The 25851-nt window shown below is 36.8% G+C and overlaps 1 protein-coding gene across 1 annotated transcript in view; it reads left to right on the top strand.

Moving 5' to 3' along the window:
• Positions 1-12738, top strand: part of SLC30A5 (solute carrier family 30 member 5) — a 30991-nt gene extending 18253 nt beyond the window's left edge. Inside the window, exons 6-16 of the mRNA XM_070586825.1 lie at positions 433-520; positions 1746-1822; positions 2057-2227; positions 2730-3018; positions 3181-3389; positions 3952-4109; positions 4947-5076; positions 7803-8004; positions 8674-8900; positions 10892-11020; positions 11897-12738. Of these exons, the coding sequence (XP_070442926.1) occupies positions 433-520; positions 1746-1822; positions 2057-2227; positions 2730-3018; positions 3181-3389; positions 3952-4109; positions 4947-5076; positions 7803-8004; positions 8674-8900; positions 10892-11020; positions 11897-12067 (1851 nt within the window). The 3' untranslated portion in view covers positions 12068-12738. The remainder of the gene's footprint in view (positions 1-432; positions 521-1745; positions 1823-2056; positions 2228-2729; positions 3019-3180; positions 3390-3951; positions 4110-4946; positions 5077-7802; positions 8005-8673; positions 8901-10891; positions 11021-11896) is intronic.
• Positions 12739-25851: the final 13113 nt, after the last annotated feature.

Genomic DNA, 25851 nt, shown 5'->3' with positions numbered 1-25851 from the left:
ATATCAATACTATTGTAAATTGTCTTCTCCATCGCTTGCATGTTGTTGAAAAATATAAGTCCCTACTAATTATTTTAGCTTTAGCTACTTGGGCTTTTCAACCAGAAGCAAAGTAACATTTAGGAAGGTTAATTCTGTAAACATTAACAGTTTATGCATGGTAACATGCCTAGCCATATTAGCAAGGAGACAATTGAAGTTGTCATTATGTGTCTTAAATGCCCTTAAAATATCCTGTTGTAGCTCTTTACTTTTATATCTTAGTGTTAATACTATAAATTTGTATTGTATAGTATAAAGATTTTAATGTCAGATTTATTTTTCTTTAGATGTTTATTTGAAAAAGATTTTTTATTCAATATTTGCATAGTCATGGTCTTAAAAATCAACTCTTGAAAAAGCCATCCTTAGTATTATTTTCTTCATTTTCAGACAAGGGGGGCTGCTTTTTTCATTATTGCTGTGATCTGCCTATTGCTTTTCGACAATGATGATCTCATGGCTAAAATGGCTGAACACCGTATCCTTTTGCAATAGATTGGAATTATTTAGTCCGGCAGAAAAATAGAAGACTGGCAGATGGGAAAAGAAGGGGTAACAATTAAACTGATCAATCACAGATGAAACTTTCATAGATTAATGTAGGTATTCTAAGTCAGTATTCAAATAAAGAATAAATTCATTCTGAATTAAATATTTTATAGCATCTCAATATCTTCTACAGCACCTGAAATTTTCAGAAATTTAGCAGCAATGAAAGAGTGTTTTAGAATGTCCTGGTGCTAAAAAAAAAAAAAAAACAGTGGATGATTTGCCACTCAACAAAATCAGTTTATTTGTTCATACTTTAGCAATTTAAATGCTCATTTTAGAAGGCAGTGGCAATTATTAAATATAAACCTCTTTGAGATTAAATGAAAAACCTTTGGCATCTTCTTGCCTGGAAGAAAAAGTTCAGATTCCTTAATCCGATATTCACTCTCTTGCTCTTAAATTATTTCCAGCTCAGCCCTCACTCTTCTCCTATATATACCCAACTTTCCTGTCAAATACGTCTACTCCTTTTCCTCTACAGACATGCAGTGTTCTTTCCTAGCCATGTGCCTTTGCCCACTGCGTTTAGCAGACCTCAGAACACCAGTTTTGATTCTTCTGGTTACTGATACTCCCTGCCCTAAAACCTGTTACTTAATAATAATTTACTTTGTTACAGTGAAAGAGGGTGGCATGACTTTGCAGAACTCCAGGTTGCTTGTGATACAACTGTTCCCTCCCCCCACTCCACCCATCCTCTTTTGCTTGCTTCTTGCTTTGCTGAGGCTTCTGTGATCAGTGACTTTGAAAAAGATTTAAGACTGATTTTACTTGTCATTCTAGAAGGGCATTGGATAGGAGTGGTCCAAGAAAATTCCTTGCTGTTGTTTCTTTGTCTTACTGATAGTATGTATGCATATGTCTTTTGGAGGTTAAGTACTAAAATTTAACAACTGTATCTTAGGCACTGTTGTAATTGTTTTGGAGACAACAAAAGGAATACAGCCTGTTCCAATTTATAAATCATGTCCCAAAATTAAATTGTAAATTGTTTTGTTTTTAAGGGGAAACATATTGTTGAGGGTACTCAAGTTTGGGGCTCCCAGACTAGTCTATAGTCAACCCAAAATAACGTAGCTAAAATTCCAGGAGGACTTCAGGATTCAAAGAATTACTATTTGGAATTTTTTCCCTTACTCCCAGTCCATTAGCTGAAGGACATCATGACAGTGCTCTAACTCACATGCTTTACACAGCCATTGCCTTCTTAGGTGTGGCAGACCACAAGGTATGTTCTTGTCTTTGCTCCTAACGTGATCAAGAGATTCTGAAAAGTTACAGCAACTATAACTGCAGAAGTGCATTTAAAATAAATTATCAGTGATTTACAATACTGTTTGCCATTTAATTGAGTAATTTGGGATATGGAAAAACATACTAGTTCCATTTCTTCAAGTATGTATTTAAGGGTTGAGTATTGGACTGTGTGTTTCTAATGAGACTTATCTAATTTCAATCACAGGGTGGAGTATTGTTGCTAGTACTGGCTTTGTGTTGTAAAGTTGGTTTTCATACAGCTTCCAGAAAACTCTCTATAGATGTTGGTGGAGCCAAACGTCTTCAAGCTTTATCCCATGTTGTTTCTGTGCTTCTCTTGTGCCCGTGGGTCATTGTTCTTTCTGTGACAACTGAGGTAAGAGCAGAAATGTATTGGTAATAAGTAAAATGAATTGCTATTACTTACGAATTTTAGTTCAGTACGTTGTATTTTATTTCAATTTGAGGTTGCAAGAGGGTTAAATTATCTTTCCTTTTCCTTGTAGCTTTTGAAAATTTTTGAGTTAATTTTATTGTTTATAGAAAATACAAATCAAGTACTATTACATTTATATGTCCCTCTCATTCCTATGACCCAAAGGAACCAGTTAAAGAAAGAATTTAATACCTACCATGTGTTAGGCACAGTGATTGTGGCTCACCTAGTATTTATAAAATTATTAGGCGATAATGCTTTTTGTTTTGCAATACTTTGGGGAATACTGGGAAAATGTGCCAATATCTTATAGCTCTTATATTTTGCCATTTTACGAATCATATTGAATCATGAGAATATTTGTTTATACAAAAATGAATTAATTAAAACGTGAACTTTATATACATATAGTATTGACAGTTTTGTTTTTTTTTATTTCTAGAGTAAAGTTGAGTCTTGGTTTTCTCTCATTATGCCTTTTACAACGGTTATCTTTTTTGTCATGATCCTGGATTTCTATGTCGATTCCATTTGTTCAGTCAAAATGGAAGTTTCCAAATGTGCCCGTTATGGATCCTTCCCCATTTTTATTAGTGCTCTACTTTTTGGAAATTTTTGGACACATCCAATAACAGACCAGCTTCGGGCCATGAACAAAGCAACACATCAGGAGAGCACTGAACATGTCCTGTCTGGAGGAGTGGTAGTGAGCGCTATATTCTTCATTTTGTGTAAGCATTTTCCCCTTAGCAAATTTCTTATAGATTCTGATGTTCAAATCACTTACTTAATTTGGGAATTTGTTCAATACTTGCATTTAGTGCTTACGGATACTGTGCTGGTTTTTGGTAGCTTAAACTTCTGTAATATTCTTTTTTTTCCCCTCCTTTTAGCTGCCAACATCTTATCATCTCCTTCTAAGAGAGGACAGAAAGGTACCCTAATTGGATACTCTCCTGAAGGAACACCTCTTTATAACTTCATGGGTGATGCTTTTCAACATAGCTCGCAGTCGATTCCTAGGTTTATTAAGGAATCACTAAAACAAATCCTTGAGGAGAATGACTCTAGGCAGATCTTTTACTTCTTGTGCTTGAATCTGGTAAGATTTTTAAATATTAATGGCATATTTTAAAAGCTTTAATCTTTAAATTTTGACAGTTCTGGTATAATTTTAGTAATTCCCAAATTTCTGGTAATTAGAGATGAGCTAAAATTCCATTTTCTTTAAGTAGTAGAAAGATTACAGGATCATATTCAGATTACTTAAGTAAACAATTTTTGAGGCATTTCAGAAGCGTTGGTTTAGTGTGCTATTTCAAATCAGTAAATATAGTAGCTTCTAAAGATTTTTATCTGTTCTTTACAGGATCTCACTACAGACCAGATTGCTAACATTTTATAGCTTAGTTTTATTGAGTTCTATAGACATGTGAATAAAACTGTCTCCTTTTAATTTATAAGTTGGACATATCTGACTTAGTTTCTTACAGTTTATATGAAATGAGGCTTCTTGTATAAGTGTCAGTTAAGTAATGAAAGAGGCAGTTAAATCATATCTTCAAGTAAGGGTTAAAATCCTTTGATTAAATTCTGATAAATCTCTCTTGAAACAGTATTTCCCCACACACTCCTCCCCTATTTTTTTTTTAAACATATTTTAGCTTTTTACCTTTGTGGAATTATTCTATGGCGTGTTGACCAATAGTCTGGGTCTGATCTCAGATGGATTTCACATGCTCTTCGACTGCTCTGCCTTGGTCATGGGACTTTTTGCGGCCCTGATGAGTAGGTGGAAAGCAACTCGGATTTTCTCTTATGGGTAGGTACACTGATTCTCGAGGTAATACAGCACAATGAAAAATCTTAAATGCAAAGAATAAAATTTTATTTTAATACAAGTAATTTTCCAGAGCTTCATTTTTCTTTTATTTGAAGTAGATAAGAGAAAATAAACCAAGCGTTTGATAAATACTAAATGACAGTAAGCTCAAGATTATACTCCCTGATAAATCCCTCTTATAAATAGGGAGCAAAGTCAGTTAAATATTCAGGTCTTTGCCTAATGTGTTTCTTTGAGGTAATGGAATGGGCGTGATCATTCACATCTGCTGTTAGAAAGAATATTCAAAATTCGAAGTGGCTGTGCATAACATATCCTTGCATTAAGTGAATAGTTCAATTCAGTAAATGCTAGAATCCCTGATTTGTCCAAGGTATTTTGATAAGATCTACTCTAAATAGATTAATAAATTCAGCTCTTATGTTCAACTGTTTATATTTTGAAAATGAATGAGCCAAAAAATACAAATAATTTTGGTACAAAGCAGAATCTGTGTGCTGTGACAGAGATACAGAACACATCAAGGGCTTAAAGGAGAGAGAAATAACTTCTTGCTAAGAAATTAGGAAAGGCTTTGTGTAAAAAGAAACATTGAAGAAGGACTTTGATAAATATGTAAAATTTCCGTAAACATATATGTACAGAAAGAACCTTCCAGCATTAGTATGACGTTAAAATCTTGGTAATGTTCTAATCTTACTATTTTATATAGTCGAAAATCTGATCTTGCTTCCTTAGTTGTAATGTAATAATCATTATGCTTTAATAATACTTGTCATTTTCTTTTTCTTCTAAAAACGTATTCTATGTTTTTAGGTATGGCCGAATAGAAATTCTCTCTGGATTTATTAATGGACTTTTTCTAATGGTAATAGCATTTTTTGTGTTTATGGAGTCAGTGGCTAGATTAATTGATCCTCCAGAATTAGACACACACATGTTAACAGTAAGTCTCTTTATTTTCCTATTTGAATTTCTATTCATACTCATACAGCTTTGTCCATGCTAAAGTTAGTTAGTGATCTAAGAAGGTTTTATTTTATTTTTTATTTAAATCAACGTAACTTCCTGTCTTGCTATTTACATTTACACTGCTGACTGTTAGAAATTAATTAGTCCTTTTCACTAATATTTTAGTAGTTGAAATATTAGATGACATTCAAAACATATAGATTTCTTTCTCACTTAAATGTTTTTGTTTGAAGATGTATTTTTTAAATACCTGAGGAAATTTGCAAAATGTTAGAGATAGAATCAGAAAAATAGAATTTTAAGGGCTTTATTCAATAGATTGTATTATTGCTATAGCAGCTTTTAGTGTTCACCCTGTACCTCTAAACCTTTACATGTGCTGTTTCTCGTATTTGGCATGCCCTTCCCTCACCTGTGCCTTTCAGGCTTCCTCAAGACTTTGCTCCTCTGGTGGGATATTTTCCCGTAACCCCTGTCTTCCCTCCTCAAAGTTTGTTAGATTGCCCTTTCTCAATATTCCCATCGTATCTTCTGCATTCTTCTTTTAGCAACATTGAGTTATAACTGTTGTTTAATTTGTCATTCTTTCACAGTTAAAGATTTAAGGGACGTATCTTCAGGACCTGAATTGTGTATCATTAACTCTTAAATTCTTGCACCTGGCTTGTAGTAGGAACTCAGCAATTAATTGTTGAATGAATAAAAGCAGTTACAAGTTTTGTTGGTGGAAGCATATATTAGTAAAGTGTTTTTGGATTACAGTTTGGAAATATATTTTGAATTTTAAATGTTCATAGCCTTTGACCTTTAATATTTAATACAGAAATAGTCGCACAGGTGTGTAAAGGTCCATTGTTTATAATGGTAAAAAACAACAAACGAATTGTTCACCAATGAAAGGACTAGTTAAATAAATTTGTCATTCATAGAATACTATGCAGCTATTAAAATGAATGAGGTATATATACATATACTGGCATGAAACAATTTATAAGATGTACTAAAGAAAAAAATTACAAAACAGTATTTTATTTATTTTGTTGTTATTTTGGGGTTTTTTGTTTTTTGAGGAAGATTAGCCCTGAGCTAACATCTGCTGCCAAGCCTCCTCTTTTTTTTTTTGCTGAGGAAGACTGGCTCTGAGCTAATATGTGTGCCCATCTTCCTCTACTTTTTGTATGTGGGACACCTGCCACAGCACAGCTTGACAAGTGGTGCATAGGTCTGCACCCAGGATCTGAACTGGCGAACCCTGGGCCACCAAAGTGAAACGTGTGAACTTAACTGCTATGCCATTGGGCTGGCCCTAAAACAGTATTTTAATATGATCCTATTATTGTTTTAAAAGGTTGTATAGGTATATGTGTTAGTATGTGCATGGAAAATAACATCATTCTCTTAGGAGTGACTAACCCTTGGAGGTAGAATTATAGGGGACTGTCACTTTCTACATTATTTTTTTTTTTTCTGATGAAATATATAAAGCTAAAGTATTTCTGAGTCGGGGAGAAGGAGTATTTATGAGGTGATGGAGTCTCTGTAAGCAGTATTTGCTTTCATTAAAAATTCATTAACCATCTTCAAGTTCATACAGCTAACTGAAATTTTAAAATCTGACAGACTAATGGTGTGAGTCGCAAGAAGTAAATAAGCTCCATACGTGTTTACTAAAGTAAATCTCCTGTCTTACTGCCTTGGAAAATTAATCAAAATTATCTGTCTCCCTTTATTTTTATATGTTCTTTTTACAAAACAAATTGATTTCTCTAAAGGAGAAATTGTAGATGTATGTAAATTAAATAACACCCTGAAGTACTATTCAAAATTACTTTGTAAGAGAGGATAATCAAGGGTAAATAACTTGGTTTATCCTTTGGGGTGTTATTGTAGCACCATTAGATCAAGATAATTCTATTCTCTTTGTTAAAAAAAAGAAAAGGGAGATTACCACTATATGTTTGCTTTTCCATTATACTCTTTTGACTCTGGGAAAATTTTTTTTTTTTTTGAGGTAGATTAGCCTTGAGCTAACATCTGCCACCAATCCTCCTCTTTTTGCTGAGGGAGACTGGCCCTGAGCTAACATCCATGGCAGTCTTTCTCTCCTTTCTATGTGGGATGCCTACCACAGCATGGCTTGACAAGCGGTGCATACGTCCGCACCCAGGATCCAAACCGGCGAACCCTGGGCCGCTGCACCACTGGGCTGGCCCCTACTTCAGGAAATATTAAGACACAATAAGACTATATTTATTTGGAATTCACTAGTGGTAAATTATAATCATTGCCTTACAGACTGTTGAAATTTACCTCGTAATATAAATGAGATTTTAGGTACAGTGCATACTTGGCTCTAGTAAGCAGTACTTTCAAACTCTTTATTTAAATAAATAACACAAAACTTTAGCATCATTTATTTATTTATAAGCCATGAACCAAGTACATATTATTCTTAATCACTTAATTAAAGCAAGTCCAAATCCCTCTTCTTGTCAACACCTTTGGTATTTGAAAGTTAAAATGTTTCTTCTAAAATTCGCATTTTTTTTAAATCTTGGATTTACTTATTGAACTTAGGTTTTACTATGAATACTTTCAAAACTGTAAACAGAAAAACATATAGCTATATAGTAACTTTTAAATAACAAATTTATTTTTTAAATTACAAATTTAAAAGTTTTCTTTTCTCCCTTTTGCTAGCCAGTCTCAGTTGGAGGGCTGATAGTAAACCTTATTGGTATCTGTGCCTTTAGCCATGCCCACAACCATACCCATGGAGCTTCTCAAGGAAGCTGTCACTCGTCTGATCACAGCCATTCACACCATATGCATGGACACAGTGACCATGGGCACGGTCACAGCCACGGATCTGCAGGCAGAGGCATGAATGCTAACATGAGGGGTGAGTCCTTGCCAAGTATTATCCTACCTTTCAACTGTGTTTGAATTCACGCTGTTTGTATTAAATATTGGGCTTATGGTACAGTTTTATTTTTGAAAAACAGTCTGTGGCTAAAAAAAGGTCTGAAGTCACATGCTGTAGAAAATGCTTATGTTTGTTCATAAATATTAATTTTTAAATAGATTATAGTAATTGTAGAGTCCTTTTCATAGTGACAGTGGCATAAATATTACTTGGAAGGGAAACCCTGAGTGTGCCGTTATGAACTTTGACTACAAAAGAACCAGGAAGATTGTACTGTACTGTAAAAAAAAATATGGAGGAGATATTTATCACTTCTTATATTGAATTATTTATTCTGATTGTTTAATATAAGTAATTTGGGTAATGTCAAAACTTGGCTCATGTATGATATCTGGGAAGCCTTCGCAGACAAACCACACCATCATGAAACTCACCATACTGTGTTATAGTTGCGCACATCCTTACCCTTTTACCACTATGCATGAATTCCTTGAGGTCAGTGACCATGTTTTAGTCATTTTGAAGTACCAGCCCCAAGGAGAGTGCCAGGTGCATAGTAGGTACCCAGTAATATTTGTAGAATGGATAAAAGAACTAAATTAGATGTGCTTTAATTTTTAATATTTTTATATATTTTATTTTTAGGTGTATTTCTACATGTTTTGGCAGACACACTTGGCAGTATTGGTGTGATTGTATCCACAGTTCTTATAGAGCAGTTTGGATGGTTCATTGCTGATCCACTCTGTTCTCTTTTTATTGCCATATTAATATTTCTCAGTGTGGTTCCACTGATTAAAGATGCCTGTCAAGTTCTGCTTCTGAGACTGCCGCCAGAATACGAAAGAGAACTACATAGTGCTTTAGAAAAGGTAGTATGTGTAATTTCTTCACTATTTTTTCCCTTTTAAAATAGTATTTGAAATTGAGTAAGTTGACCTAACAAGAAATGTGCAAGATATGAAGAAAATACAGTTTTACTTAAAAGATATAAAATAGGGACTGAATAAATGGAGATATTCTCTTGGATGGGAAACTATTGTGAAGATAGTGCTTTTCTTTCATCTAACTCTCAATGCAGTTGCCTCTCATTAGGAGCTTTCTGTTTTGTTTGTTTTTGTTTTGGGGGAGGATAGATAATCCAGTATTACATAAGACAATGCTTGAGAATAAAAAAATACATAAATTTACAGTATTAACTAATAAGGTCCTATTTTGTGATTATAAAGTTACAGAATTTACTAACAGAACTTATAGTTTTGTCTTTGCACAAGAATAAACACCCAAATCAATTAAAAAAAAAAAACAGATTGTCCAAAAACAGACCCAGGTACTTAGGAATTTAGCATAAAGCAAAGATAGCATTTCACATCAGTGGTGAGAGAGGGTTGACCTAACTAATATTTCTGCTTGGTCAACAAGAAAAGCTGTATCTCTATACCATACCGTATAAAAATATATTTCCATTGGCTTAAACAGGTAAATGACAAATTATGAAAGTGGTAAAATAAAATAGAATATTACTTTTAGAGTCACAGAGGTAGGGAAAGCCTTTTTACTAAGCTTGAAGTGAAACCAGAAGCCAGAAAGGGAGTAAATCTACAGATTGGACCAACTGACAATTGTCCATTGGCAAAAGATCCTGTTAACAAATATGAAGTAGAAAAGGCAGAGCAGGAGAAGATGTTTGCAGCATACATAAACAGGCAAAGGCTACTATCCATAATCCTTTAAATCAGGAAAAAGACAGGCTTATAGAAGGATCGATTGGTTATATAAACAGGCAGTTCATAAAAAAAACAAATACAAAATAGAATGTTTTTCAGCTTTTGGTTTGCCATGTATTGATAAGTAATTAGGATTTGCTGATGAAAAGTTGGCATCTTGTATATTTAAGGTATAGCATCTTAATCCACGGTTTTCATAAAGTTTTCTCACTTTCTCATAATTAGTGAATACTACATCCTACTAAAAAAGTTTTTTATTTCAAAAATAATATATGTCTATTACAGAAAACAAAAAGGGGGAAAAAAATCACATATAATTCCACCAACTGGAAAGACAACTTTTAAAAGTTGTTTTTCTATATAAAAATATATTGAAAAAAATGGCAAAAAACTGTTTTATAAATTTTTCCCCACTTAATTATGTCATGTTGATAATTATTCTAATACGTTTTTCGTGACACTGTAGTGTTACATTGTATGGGTTGTCTATCATTTATTTAACCAGTCCTCTTTTGTTGAACATGGAAGATAGCTTTTGAGTATGTTTACTCTGTATAACAAATAAGGGGCTGGTCCTGTGGCCGAGGGGTTATGTTTGCACGCTCCACTGCAGCAGCCCAGGGTTTCACTGGTTCGGATCCTAGGAGCGGACATGGCACTGCTCGTGAGGCCATGTTGAGGTGGCGTCCCACATGCCACAACTAGAAGGACCCACAACTAAAATATACAACTATGTACTGGGGGAATTTGGGGAGAAAAAGCAGAAAAAAAAACCAATATGTGAAGGTGTATATGAATGTAAGGAAACCATGTAGTTCGTTGAGCATCTCTAGTGTTTAGGAGAGGCAAAGTACATCTTATATAGGTGTGCACCTGTTGGGTGTAAAGACACTTGTCAGCTCCATTCACTTCCTACTGAGAGCTTCCTCCCTGGCATCTCTCCCAGGTCAGAATATTTTAGGCGCCTTTACTTTAAGCTAGTTGTCCCTCTCCTGTTCCTTTCTCACTTCTGGGCTCTCCTTATTATCTTTTTTTCATTAATCAGCCTCATAGTGGCTCCTGGACCAAAAAGATTGCTTTGTGTTAAGTAAATTAGCCTTTAAGTCCTTTATATCTCCTTTCCTTTTACTTGACAGATACAGAAAATTGAAGGATTAATTTCATACCGAGACCCTCATTTTTGGCGTCATTCTGCCAGTGTTGTGGCAGGAACAATTCATATACAGGTGACATCCGATGTGCTGGAACAAAGAGTAGTACAGCAGGTAATAATCTTTTGTAATTTCAGTTGAGGTTATTCATGTGTAAAATTGCATACATTATAAGTTATACAGCTCAACAGTCATTTAATTGTTCAAAAATATCAATCTTTCAGCTGTCAAAGGGTAATGTAACTTATTTTTTACATCTAAATTTGTTTTATATCCAAAAATGGTTAAAAAAAATCAAGTCGAGGCTGGCCTGGTGGCACAGCAGTTAAGTTCACATGTTCTGCTTCAGCAGCCCGGAATTCGCTGGTTCGGATCCCGAGTGCAGACCTAGACACCACTTGGCAAGCCATGCTGTGGCAGGCGTCCCACACATAAAGTAGAGGAAGATGGGCATGGATGTTAGCTCAGGGCCAGTCTTCCTTAGCAAAAAGAGGAGGATTGGTAGCAGATGTTAGCTCAGGGCTAATCTTCCTCAAAAATAAATAAATAAATAAGTAAATAAAAACCGTTATAAAAAAATAAAATAGAGTTTTAGTATTTACAGGACAAGCTTAAGTTAATGTAAAAAAATTCATTTATGATCTACCTTGGTTCCCAATAGATTATCCAGAAATAGGTTATTATAAATATAGCCCTAAATTAATAATAATAAAACAAAATTGGTAGGGTATATGCTATGGTTGGAGATAAGGATCAAAATAGGTCCTGTATCTCTACTCTAGACATAGCAAATTGGAATGTCTGTTTTCCTTTTCTACTCTGAATGTCAGGTCAGTAATTTACTGGCCTTCTAAAACATCCTAACGTTTGACCAACTAAGTAATAAACATTACTTTGTGGATACTTCTTTGACTATCTGTAGCTATAAAAAAAAATGTGGTATCAGTTATTTAAGATGTATGTACTAAAATGTATGGATTTTTATAACAGGTTACAGGAATACTTAAAGATGCTGGAGTAAACAATTTAACAATTCAAGTGGAAAAAGAGGCGTACTTTCAGCATATGTCTGGCCTGAGTACTGGATTTCATGATGTTCTGGCTATGACAAAACAAATGGAGTCCATGAAATGCTACAGAGATGGTACTTACATCATGTGAGGGAACTCGAGAATTACAGCTGGAGTATGAAACAGTGAAGATTAAAGGACTCAGTGTTTATAATATTGCCAGAAGGAAGAAAATAATTGTACAGAAACTTTTTGCCATATTTAAAAAAAATTTCAAAGCTCCTTACTATTGGATCAAGGAATCTTTCTTAAAGGACCTTTAAATACAGAATGAAGCATTAATTGTACAAGTAAAATAATTATTTGAATTATAACAGAAATCTTGAAATTTGAGTGAACACAATGTAGCACATCGTCTTTGAAAATGAGCATATAATGATGGATTCTAGTGAAGACCCAAATTACTTCTGTGTGTTTACTTTCTGTCAGAAAGCATCTCCAATGTAAATAATGTATTTACATGTTTATTACAAAGACCCAAAAGAAAAATTTTTAGTCAATTTTTTGCATAGCCCTAGGATAAAATGGGAATAAAAGTTCTATATTTATGGATTTTCTGTATATAAAACTGGTTTCTAATTATAATTTAAATCCATTAAGTAAAAGCTGTATTACCACTTTAAATGTAAACTAAATTATTTGGGAGAAACTTCAACCACTGAAATGAGACAAACAGTGAGAATAGGGAAGTATAACATTACAGTGTTTGATGTATTACAAAAACCAACCACTCTGTAAAATAAATTTTTTTACTTTTGGTAATATTTGCAAATGAATAATTACTTTATTAGGGTAAAGAGCTTATACTAAGTTGTGTGCATGTTACTCAATCACTTGTCTTCTTCCTCTAAGGTAGAATATTCTATTTCTTGTTGTGCATCAGGCAGGTATCCAAGCTGCGCCAGGCTTTCGGTCTTTTCATTTAGCTCCACCCGGTGGGGAGCAGCCCGTTGAGAGAATCATAAATAACTGTCCACTCAGAGTTGAATTTTCTGTCTATAGATGTAACTATTTTTTTAAATTTCTGGAACGTGTAGATATGTAAGAAATATCAAAGAATAGGTATTTATTTTAAAGTTTAATAAGTAAATTTTGTCCGTGAACACTTTGGCACTATGAAATCAAAATACCTTATAACTACTTCCTAGTAATATCTAATTTATACTTTTTCATTTCCAATTTAAACTGAATGTATATTCTGAAAAGACTATGATACATAGATATATAATAATATATACAGTTTTATGAACACTAAAGAATGTTTTCCAAAAGAAATTTTTGAATATCTGTCTGCTTATAAGCATCTGAATATTTTCATTTTTATACTAGGAATTTTGACAAGTAGGATGAATTAATTTTAGTATGGGTACTATTTTCTTATCTATACCACAACGGCAAACTTGTGAATTATATTTGTATCTTGCCAACTTTAATATGTGAGAGGTTTTAGAAATTTGTTATAAGTTATTTTGATATTCCTTGTCTTCTCTTTACACATTTTCTAGTCCAAAATCTACATATTAAAATTTTTGCGTGGTGGGGAAATAATTGCATATTGATGATTTAATGCAATTTTTGTACATTAAATTTTTTTTAAGTAGATAGGTACAATAAATATTGCATCATTATTAAAATTGTCATTTCCCTCAGAAGGCATATGAACAGCAGAAAAATGAATGTGATAGAGCTCTCAGAGTGAAAGGGCAGGGCAGCAGGCTAAGGGGGTGCAGGAAGAAAGTAGGGAGACTCCAGCATTGAGAGCACCTGGGTGCTGGTTCCAGCTCATTTAAACCATGTGACTTCAGGCAAATCAGCTTCTTTGGGTATGTTTTTTTTTTTCCCTCATGAATAAAATCTCAAATTCTCAGGGTTATGAGGAGCAAAAGGAATAATGTATGTGAAAATGAAAGTTGAAAAGGGCTAAGTAAAGTTGAGGAATTGACATTATTTTAAACCTGACTTCAAAGGTAGCTTTCATTAGTTTGTCTTTTTCTATTTAAATCAGCATCCTAAGAGATTAACTAGATGTTAAGTGTACAAATAAGTTCAAAATAATACCCAAACAGAAGCCTGTTTAACAGTTCATTTGCCCCAAGAAGGGTGGTGGTGGCACTTTACTACACGTACTAACTTCTCCGCTTCCTCTTCTCATCAGCTGTTCTTTTCCCTTATTACCAATTTGGGTAATAAGTGGTCTTCACTTAGAATAAACTTTACATCCTTTATAATATACATTTATTCTTCCTTTTACATAATAATTGATAAATCTTTAAACTTTTCTAAACAGAAGAATAATGAAGCTATATGTAGATATCTCTAACTAAAGGATTCCGGTTTTACTTTAGATTATGATTGTCCCCTAAAATATCTACTATATTAATGCAGAGATGCATGTTTTTACTAATTAATGGTCACGTGGTCCAAAATTCAAGAGAGTAAATGACAAAAAGCCTCCCTTCTCTCTCACTCAGACACACAGCTCTCCTCTCTAGGCATTACCACACTTGTCAGTTTCTAGTGTATCCTTCCAGATATTTTATGAATATACAAGCAAATATATATATTATTTTCCACTTAGAAATTATTCCATGCTTGAAACATTAAAAAGCGTCCCCATTATTTTTATCAGCTGCATTAGTAATCCTATTGATGGGTTTTTTTAAGTTGGTTCCAATCTTTTGCTATTATAGACAATGCTAATGTGAATAGACTTGTACAAACATCATTCTGCATGTGTGCAAATAAATATGTAGAATAAATTCCAAGAAGCAGAATTTCAGAATCAAAGAGTTTAGGGCATTTATAAATCTGAAAAATATTGCTAAATTACACTCCATAGAAATAGTGACGGTTTACCCTCCCATCAGCAATGTCAGATGTCTTAAAATAGACATTTTAAGACAAGTATTTTTTATATCCTCAATTTATATGCAAATTAAGTACACAAAGAGATTATATATAGATGCCAAACTGAGTTCAATTATAAAACCACTAATGTTCATTTTTAGTGTGATTTTTCAGAAGGAAAATTTTCTAGTAAACAGTAGTGTATAATACAATTAAAAAGATAAAATTAGATTTTTTATCGTTTTAAATCAAATTTTATCAAATTTTTAAATTGTTTTGCTCTTTGTAACCACGGCACAATTTCTGACACAGATGCTCAAAGTTGCTTATTTTGTGCGTATACAAACATAGTGTTCTGTTACATTTTTTTATTTTCTGATATTTTTATTAAGATATACTTTGCATACAATAAAATGCACAGAGCTTAAGTGGTCAGTTCAGTGAAGTGGTGAGGATATGGAGCAACTGGAACTCACATAGTGCTAGTAGGAGTGTAAAATCATGCAGCCAAGTGTTTGGCAGTTCTTTTAAAGTTAAAGATACATCTACCCTGTAACCCAGCACTTCCACTCCTGGGTATTTACCCAAGAGAAATGGAAAGATGTGTCCACAAAAAGACTTGTATAAGAATGTATGTATTTGTCATAGCCCCAAACCAGAAACAACCCAAATGTCCATCAACAAGAGAATGGATGAATAGATGTGTGTATTCATAATGGAATACTACTCAACAGTTAAAAAAATTATTGTTACAAACAATACAGGCAAATCTCAAAAACGTTATGTTAAGTGAAAGAAGCCAGACACGAGTTCCTACTGTATGATTCCATGCACATGAAGTCCCAGGACAGAGATGACTAATCTAGTGACAGAGCACAGACGGTGGTTCATAATAATTTTCTATTGCTGTCATAAATTACCACAAACTTACTGGCTTAACAGAAACTTATTTACGATTCTGTAGGTCAGAAGTCGTGTGGATCTCACTGGGCTAAAATCAAGATGCTGCAGGGCTGCATTTCTTTCTGGAGGCTCTAGGGGAGAATCCATTTCTTTGCTCAATTCAAGCTGTTGGCTAAAATTCAGTGCTTGTGGTTGTAGGACTGAGGTCCCTGTTTCTTTGCTAGTGTTCCCAGCAGGTGGTGATAAAGGCCACCTGCATTCCTTGACTTGTGGTGCCATTCCTCTGTCTTCAAAGCCAGCAACAGTGGGTCATGTGCTCCTCATACTTCAAGTCTCAACTGCCTCTTCTACTGTTGCATCTTTCTCTGACCCACTCTTCTGCCTTCCTCTTCTACTTTTAAGGACTCGTGTGGTTGCATTGGACTCACTCGGGTAATCCAGGATAATCTCCTTATCGCAAGGTCTTCAAAGTCCCTTTTGCCATGTAACATTAACAGGTATACTCACAGTCTCAGGTTCTGGGCATTAATTAGGGCAAGGGCATCTTTGGTGGGGTCCTACCTACCACATGGTTGCCTCGGGGGGGACAGAGAGTTTGTTGAAAAGGGACAGGGAGGATCTTTTTGGAGTGATGGAAATATTCCATATCTAGAGCAGGGTAGTGGTTACACAGATGTATACAACTGTCAAAATCTTCTTAATTATAATTTAACTTCTATATCGCATTTTCTTTTTTAAGTGTTTCTATAGTTGGCTAGTAATTATTAATTTAGAAGGTGCTATGTGCTAGGTACTGTAGTAAGCACTTTAAGTGCATTTCTTCTCCTAGTACTCTGGTGTTATCACATATTAAGTTTGGTTTAACTGATCAATAATGCAGTATAGTGGACTAGATTTTTTCATGTGCATGTTGTTCCACTTTATGGTTATTTTCCATTTGAATTTAAAGGCCAAGGAGGTTTCTTCCTGCGACAGTACAGTACATAGACCTATCAGTATTAATATTCACACAGTTATGGAAAGTCTGTTTAAGAAAATAATATAATTCAATAGTTTATGGTTTTTTTTAACATTTAATAAATTCATTCATACTCAACAAAAATTCATTTAAGTCTTTTATACCAAGACACTGTCTAGGAACTAGGGATAAAGTCATCAATCAAACAAAGTCTCGCCCTAATGCAGCTTACTTTCTGGTGGAGGACACAGACTAATGTGTAAAAGCGTCAGGTTGTGATAAGCACTATGAAGAAAAGCAATAAGTTATTGAACTCTTCCCAGGTACCAGATGGGCACTATTTTAAACAATATTACCCCATTTTACTGATGAAGAAACTGAGGCAGAAAAAGTTTAACTAACTTGTCCCAAATCATACATCTAGTAAGTGGTAAAGCCAACTTTCCAAACTAGGCAATCTGGTTTCAGGATTGACCCTTTTTTTTTTTTAAAGATTTTATTTTTTTTTCCTTTTTATCCCCAAAGCCCCCCAGTACATAGTTGTATATTCTTCGTTGTGGATCCTTCCAGTTGTGGCACGTGGGACGCTGCCTCACCGTGGTTTGATGAGCAGTGCCATGTCCACGCCCAGGATTCGAACCAAAGAAACACTGGGCCGCCTGCAGCGGAGTGTGCAAACTTAACCACTCGGCCACAGGGCCAGCCCCAGGATTGACCCTTTTAAGTAAAGCAGAATACGAGGATAGAGTGACAGGGCCAAAGAGGATCCCTATGGAAGAAGACTTTAGAACCCGATTTAAGTAGGGAGGCAAACAATATCCAGTATCCTAGACTATATTCTACTAATATTCACTACTCTAGGCTGAGAGAACATCAAATGAAATGGCTTCTAGGAGGAGATGCTTAGCATGATAGAAGAGCAAGAACGCCAGTGTGAGAGCAAGGTTAGGCAGATGGTGTGATGAGGACTTGGAAAGCCGGTGGAGGGCTTTGAGGAAGGGACTGACTTGAGCTGATGTGTTTCAGAGTAACACGGGATCAGGGTGGGAGGATGAAAGTGGAATCTAGGGGAGAGGTAGAAGGTTTTTGCCAAAGCCCAAGTGAGAGAGGCTGATGACTTGGATTAGGTAACATATTCATTGCCTCTTATTATAAGTTTGCTGTTTAGGGTAAAAAATGAGACACAAACCTGCCTTCAATATGCTTATTACAGTAGGGAAGACAAGATGTAGATACCCAGGCTGGCCTGGTGACATAGCGGTTAAGTTCACATGCTCCGCTTTGTCGGCACAGGGTTTGCAGGCCCAGATCCCAGGGGGTGGACCTAGCACTGCTGGTCAAGCCACACTGTGGTGGCATCCCACATAAAATAGAGGACAATTGGCACAGATGTTAGCTCAGCAACAATCTTCCTCAAGCCAAAAGAGGAAGATTGGCAACAGATGCTAGCTCAGGGCCAATCTTCCTCACAAATAAAAATATGTAAATAACTATAATTCAAGATTTAGAGAGATTTGTTGCCATAAGGGAGTGGCAAAATTCAGAAAGTGGAGGTTACTTTTAGCTGAATGGAAGAGGATGCAGCTTCACAGGTGAGGTGGCATTTGATAGACCTAAGGGACCGGTGGGGTTGGAAATATGATAGCAAGGGGATTAATTCCACCTGGAATGAACTGTGCAAACCTATTAGTAGTTCAGCTTTGCATCGTAGTGGCTTTTGAGTATGGGATGAGTAGGCCTGTGATTAGAAAGGAAGGTTAGAAAGCAGAGCATTGAAGGTACATGAATACCAGGTTACAAGTTAAGCATAGACCTGTTAAGTAATCATGCTGGTTAATTGTCTAGCCCTGAAATAGCAACAGGTGAAGTTACACTGACTGATACTTTTCAAATGCCTTCCTTCAAGTAGAGTTTCCCATTGTGAGGCTGCCTCACTTTTCCAGAGGGGCAGGATAGGAATGCCTAATATGAAAGACTGCAAATTGATGTAGTGGGCTAGACACCGACTGGCCTAGGAATCAGACCCACCGGCATAGCTGTGATCTAAGAGCCAGTCGCTTATTTTCTGACTTAAAATGATGATGTCCGGATCCAGTGAATATGAGATGATCCCTTGCAGTCTTATGAAATCAAGGCAATAGTCTTAAATTAATCCAGGGGAAATGTTAAAGGCACCTATTTAGTCAACAGACATCTGATATATATAAAACAGTGGATGACACAAAGAGGTCTGATATGGCCTCTGTCTCTACAGGAAGGCAATAGTTACTGAGCATATAAAAATATGTAAAAAAGAATGAAGGGGGGCGTTCGCCCCGTGGCCAAGTGGTCAAGTTTGCCCGCTCCGCTTTGGTGGCCCAGGGTTTCGCCAGTTTGAATCCTGGGCGCAGGCATGGCACTGCTCGTCAAGCCATGCTGAAGTGGCGTCCCACGTGCCACAACTAGAAGGACCCACAATTGAGAATGCACAACTATGTACCAGGGGGCTTTGGGGAGAAAAAGGAAAAATAAAATCTTTCAAAAAAAAAATAGGGGCCAGCCTGGTGGCACAGCGGTTAAGTTTGCACGTTCCACTTCTCGGAGGCCCAGGGTTCGCCGGTTTGGATCCCGGGTGCAGACATGGCACTGCTTGTCACGCCATGCTGTGGTAGGCATCCCACATTAAAGTAGAGGAAGATGGGCACGGATGTTAGCTCAGGGCCAGGCTTCCTCAGCAAAAAGAGGAGGACTGGCTGTAGTTAGCTCAGGGCTAATCATCCTCAAAAAAAAAATGAAGAGATAGAGGCTGGGAGAAGGGTAAATGTAATACTGTTCTGAGTTCAGAAGCAGAAGAAAACTCTCCTGGGAGATTAGAAAGACCTTTATGGAGGAGAGGGCATACATTGTGTTGACATAACCCATAAATAATCTATAAATCAGGGATCGCCCCCGTGGCCGAGTGGTTAAGTTCACCCACTCTGCTTCAGCAGCCTGGGGTTTCGCTGGTTCAGATCCTGGGCACAGACATGGCACCGCTCATCAGGCCATGCTGAGGCGGCGTCCCACATGCCACAACTAGAAGGACCCACAGCTACAATACACAGCTATGTGCTGGAGGGACTTGGGGAGAAAAAGCAGGAAAAAAATCTATAAATCAAAACTGGGGTGAATTTATTATCAGCCAACTCTGAGGACGATGTAAGCCTGGGTGAGTCCTTTCCAAAGGAATGGAGCACTCCAAAGAAGTGGGGGTGTACAGAGTTGTTATATACAAAGAGCATGTATCACATCTCACAGGAATGTCCCTTTCACAATAGTCATGAGATTGCTTTGACAGCACAGCAATGTGGTGAACACAGCAGGTTTGTGGTCTCAAGGTGAGTGGGCTACAAGGTGAGCACAGCAGGTCAGTATGCAATCCCTAGTTTAGGTAGAGAAGCTTATCCTTAAGGAAATACCAGTGTGGGGGAAGTTACATCCTTATCTTTAAGGGCATTGTTCTTGTCTTTGTGACGCAGTAAATACTTAAAGCAGACACACAATGCATGCTCAATGGCCATGTCAGCCCCTTTTGGAAAAACAAGTTCAGGCCAAGTTAGTTTTACACCAAAAGGCTTCCTCATATACTAGAATATATCCTATTGCCTGTCATTTATTTATCAATTGCTAATCAGGAAAAATCAGTGGACTTAGCTATGATTTTGAAGCTTGACTTGTCCGTATCCTGACTATGTGACAAATCTGCTAAAACTCTGAGCTTCAGCTTCCTCAGCTAGGAGCATCACAAAGGTTTTGGATGATCAAAGGCACTTTTCATCCGCTCCCACCTCTGACTCCACCAAACAGCTGATTATAAAATACAGCTGGGCACCAACACAAGACCAACTGTGCTTTCAAGCTCCTGCTCTGTACTGTAGCAAAGGTTCCTCAGCCCCAGGCTTTAGAGTCTCAAGCTACTCACCTTCTGGAAAGACTACTCACTATACAAAGGCTGATTACTGTGCAAGCAGAGCAACACTGGGAGTGGACTGTGGAGGAAAATCCTACTTCAGTTTCCAGGACTGACAGGAGCCCTCTCTCCTTCTCCATCACTTTTCTCTCCGGCCTCCTCTTTCATTACTTGCCCTTTCTCTTCTTCATTCCCTTTTATTGCCTCCGTCTTCTCGCCATCACTTAACTCTGCAAACCGAAAGTCCTTATGAGGACTAAAGTTAGGCTTTGTAACCAAGGTCCCATTGCCCAACTGCTATAATTAATCACAATAAACAGAGCCTCAGAGCTGAGGAGATTTTTTGCATGAGAGCCAATTCAAGAAAAATTTAAATACATACAGACCACATACTAAATATAACAAAAACGGTTTTTCACTATCTTCTCATGTACTAATTCTTCAACAGTCTTACCTCTGTAAATGAATTTGCATGTGCCCACGTCCACACACATACACGCAGTGGGGTAGGGTAGGAGTGATGTGGATCAAGGCTGCCCCAGGGAGGGAAGCCCAAGACATTCTGGCCTACATGCTGATCCCTATCACCCTCCGGGAAGTACGGGACATCCTGACCTGATTCTCATCTAAAATTATAGACCACACAATAACCAGACCCCACCTGCACTGATATCATTTTAACAACTTTCTTTTACATGATCTTTCCTTTGTCTAGTAAAAAAATAACTCACATACCTATGCCTTATAAATTCAGCCCTACCCTCAACACACTGCAGCTCTTACTGCCCACAGGTCCTGGCCCCATGCTATTTTCTGAATAAAAGAGCACTACCACCAGACCTTGAGAGTCCAAGAAATCTTTCCTTCGACTCCTTGGCCCACTGAGCCTGCATCAGGAGCAGAGGCATCTTGAAGATTCTAGCTCTCTCAATACAGTATTCTGTTACTTGATTTTTTCTCTAAAGTTTTAAAGAGTCTTAAATTTCAGAGAGGAAAGCACAAGAAGAGATGGAGAGAGGCTCTGTTGAGAGCTGGAGTCAACTATGCCTCAAGCTATGTACTCCTTGGACTTGTCAGTGTTGAGAGCCAATAAATTTCCTTTGTTACTTAGGCCAATTGGAGTTGAGTTCTTATCACCTGCAAAAAAAGTCCTTATAATAGAGTTATAATGCTAACAATGACCTTTGTCCCCTTAACCAATATGCCGCTGTTCATGAGAGATGAAAAAGGGAGGAAAATAAGGGGCTGATGCGAAAAGGGAACCCTGTCTATTGCTATCATATTGTAATAATTTATATCTGTAAGAATGTGAGCACCTTAAAAGCAGATATCCTTAGGCACAGTGTGTAAAACATAGTTAAAGCTCAAACAGTACCTATTGATTGAATAACTTGATTTATTCATAGTTAAAAAAAAAGATTTAGAGGCCTGCCCAGTGGCATAGTGGTTAAGTTCATGAGTTCTGATTTGTAGGTTTGGGTGCCACATGCAGACCTACACACCACTCATCAAGCCATGCTGTGGTGGTGTCCCACATACAAAACAGAGGAAGACTAGCATGGATGTTAGCTCAATGACAATATTCCTCAAGCAAAAAGAGGAGGATTGACAACAGATGTTAGCTCAGGGCCAGTCATCCTCACCAAAAAAAGAAAAATATTTAAAGATTCTTTTAAAATCTATGTACTCTTCTATATGCATAGGATGTTCTTAAAGGATATCCAAGAACTTTTTAATCATTTTTGTTTGTGGAGGAGGATTCACTCTTTATGGTATAACTTCCTTGACTGTTAGATGTCGCATCTAAAACCTAAAAAAATGGCAAAACTAATATCAACAATTCAAGGAACAGAGGTAAGAGGTTCAAGTATATATCAGCTTTACAAATGGGACAGTCAGTGTATATAACTGAAGAAGTTATTTCTAAATATACGATATTTCTATATATCCTGAGTCTTCTTTTTCAACTCCTGTTTCTATTCCATTTAGTGTGAATGTCCCTGATTTTCAGTCAACACAATTAATCACTGCTGTCTTTAACTTAATTTTCTTCAGTTACATATGTGCAGTTTTAAGTCAGATAGTTCTTTAAAACTTAAAATCAGCACACCCCTGATCAGCAGCACATTCTTGCTCTCTAAAAGGAACCATTTCTATTCTTTTAACCATTTTCCATTCTATTCTGTGTGATTTGCTGTTTATAGTCATAATTCTCAATAATGTCCTTATACTACTATTTTTTGGTTATACAGTTTTAAAAATTATCCACCAAGGGTTTCGCTCTTTTATGCCACCACCAGCACACATGCACAATCATGCACGTCACTCTTTCTCCCCCAACCTCCCAATACAGTTGAATCATAATTTTTCATTAAATCAATATTCAGTGTTTCCATTACTACGACTGTATGATTTACCATAGTGCCCCATGTACCCTATTGTGATTACATTTCCGTTTTTTCTTTTAACAACTTCTAGTTTGTTCCAGATCTAATATTACCTTATTTTCACTTGCCTACTTTTACCTGTCTATACCTGTCACTAATTTTTCTCCAACTCTACCAGAAGCGTAAATCTCTCCTCAGCACATTCAAATGCATCAGGTAATTTATCAACTTCATTTTTCCACTTGGAGATGTCCCACTTAGAGCCCACCATCCCTGTCATTCTACTCCAGCGTGCACTGATGGCTCTCTAGTCCTACTGAAAAGTGCCAGCCTAGGATCATCCAAGTCTTGAGAATTTCCTTTGCCCCTCTGCTGTGTTGGAACTACTGTTTCTTAGATCCTACATCTTCCTCTTTTTTCTTTTTCATTCTTGTTTTGGGAGACTACACACTGTGATGACTTCCTAAGAAAGAGCACATGGGAGATAATTTTTTAGACTTTGTAAACCTGAAAATGCATTTATTCCAGCTCATGGTTGTTTGATGGCTTGGCTTGGTACAGAATTATAAATTGAAAATCATTTTCCCTCAGAATGTTCTAGCTTTCAACACTGCTGTTGAAAGTCCAATTCCATTCTGATTCTGGATCCTTTATATGCTGTCTGATTTTGTTTCCTTTTAGGGTCTTCCCATTATTCTTAATGTTATACGCCAGCACAATGTGCCATGGCATGAGTCCTTTGTTCACTTGTGCAGGGCACTCAGAGATGGATTCAAGAAACTCATGTTGTTCAGTTCTGGGAGTTTTTCTTGTATTATTTCTTTGATCATCTTCTCCCTGAATTTTCTCTGGTCATTTTTTCTCAAACCCCTATTAGTGGTATGTCAGACCTTGTTGATCCTCTAATATTCTTATCTTTTCTATAGTTCATCTCTGCTTTTTTTTTCTGGGAAATTTCCTTGACTTTCTCTTCCAAACCTGCTATTGCATTTTTATTTGTTTATTTATTTATTTATTTATTTGGGTAAGGAAGATTAGCCCTGAGTTACCATCCGTGCCAGTCTTCCTCTATTTTGTATGTGGGATGCCTCACACTTGGCTGATGAGTGTAGTAGGTCTGTACCCAGCATCTGAACCCATGAACCCAGGCCGCCAAAGCAGAGGGCATGGAAATTTAACCACTCGGGCACATGGTTGGCATGCTGCTGTTGCATTTTTAATTTTTACTCTCATATTTTTAATTTCCCAGAGTTCTTTTTTAAACTTGCTTCTGGTGCATTACTATCTTTCATTTCTCTGATGATATAGATGGTTAACATTTTTATTTCTTAGCTTTCTACTCCTAGAATTGCCTGTTCCCTTGGAGTTTGTTTTTATGTTTGTTTTGGTCTTTTTCTTTCAAGTTGGAGGATTTCCTCAAATGTCTGGTGCTCCTTGGATGGCTATTAATAGTTAAGAGTAAGACATTAAAACATTGATTAGAAGCTCTGTGTCAGAATGTAAGTATGTCAAGTAGAGAGCGTGATTTTAAGGGTAACCCAGCTATTTCATTGCACACCCTAACTATCAGTATTTTAAAAATACTTTAAAAAAGTCTTAAAGACTTTTCTCTTGGGCTGATCCATTCCCCCAGAGAAGCATGCTCTTATCTCATTTAGGAGGGTACATGTTCAGCTGCCGGGATTTCAGGGACTGAGTGGAAGAAGGGAACTGGAGGTCTCACCATTTGGTATGAAGACTTTTACTCCATTTGAACTCCAGAGTTCTTTCAGTTTGGCCTCTCCAGAACATAAAATAAACCTCCAGTCATCTGCCAACCGGGAAGAGGCTGCACTCTCACTGCGTTCAGATGTGCAGGAGGGAATCAACTGATCCTGTTTTCAGCTCCACCTACACCACCAATTTCATAGTCTCCTGGGGCCTCCAATTCCTGAGATTTGCTGGAGGCTGTAGCGGGAATCAGTTCGCTTCCTGCCTTTCCACTGCCAGCTTAGATTTCAACTTTCTTGGGCTGCCTGGTACTTCTATTACCATTCTTCAATGTGCTTTCCTGCTTCCTAAACGTTGTCATTATTGTCTCCTTGCCCATCCTTGAGAGTTTTGCATTTTTTAAAAATCCCTTTACTGTCTTCAGGAAAAAACAGAGAGATAAATGTGTATATTCAATCAGCCATGTTAAACCATTATTCCCTCTCTGAAACACTGCCTTCTCTTTTCTAGATACCACTATTTGGCCTCCTACCTCTCTGGTGTTCTTGCCCAATTTTCTTAACTGGCTTCTCCCACTCTGCACAATATTTAAATATGAAGGGCCCCAGGGGTTGCTCCTGGGTATCTACTCTTCTTTAAGTTCCTTCTCTAGATGACCTCATGTGTGTGAGGGTTTAAATACTATCTATAACCAAAGGAGGCTTTGCCTCTCACCTGACCTCTGCCTAGTGGACCTCTCCTCTTGTGTATCTTTAAGCATTCCAAATGTAGCAGAATTCATGATCTCCTATCCAAAACCTGCTACCCTCTAAAAGCTGCTTATCTCTTAGTCTCTTCTGCTTCAGTTTCTCAAGCCAAAACTTATGAGTCATCCTTGATTCTTTTTTCTCTTACTCCAAGCATGCACGCCATCAAGACCCACCAAGTCTACCTCCAACATATATCCAGAACCCATCCTTTCCTGTCTAGCACTACAAGTACCATCCACGGCATCATCTTTTGCCTGGCCTCTTAGAATAGCCTGTTAATGGCTCCCCTTGCTTCTCTTCTTCTCCTATTTCCCCTGTCTCCTCCCCACCTAAATACATTCTCTCCACAATGATTAAGGTAATCTTTTTGAAAGACAGATTATGCCACACCTT

Source organism: Equus przewalskii, chromosome 20, assembly GCF_037783145.1.
Source record: "Equus przewalskii isolate Varuska chromosome 20, EquPr2, whole genome shotgun sequence".
NCBI classification, from domain to species: domain Eukaryota; kingdom Metazoa; phylum Chordata; class Mammalia; order Perissodactyla; family Equidae; genus Equus; species Equus przewalskii.
Note: the sequence above shows the minus strand (reverse complement) of the source record. Positions and strands in the feature narration are given on the sequence as shown.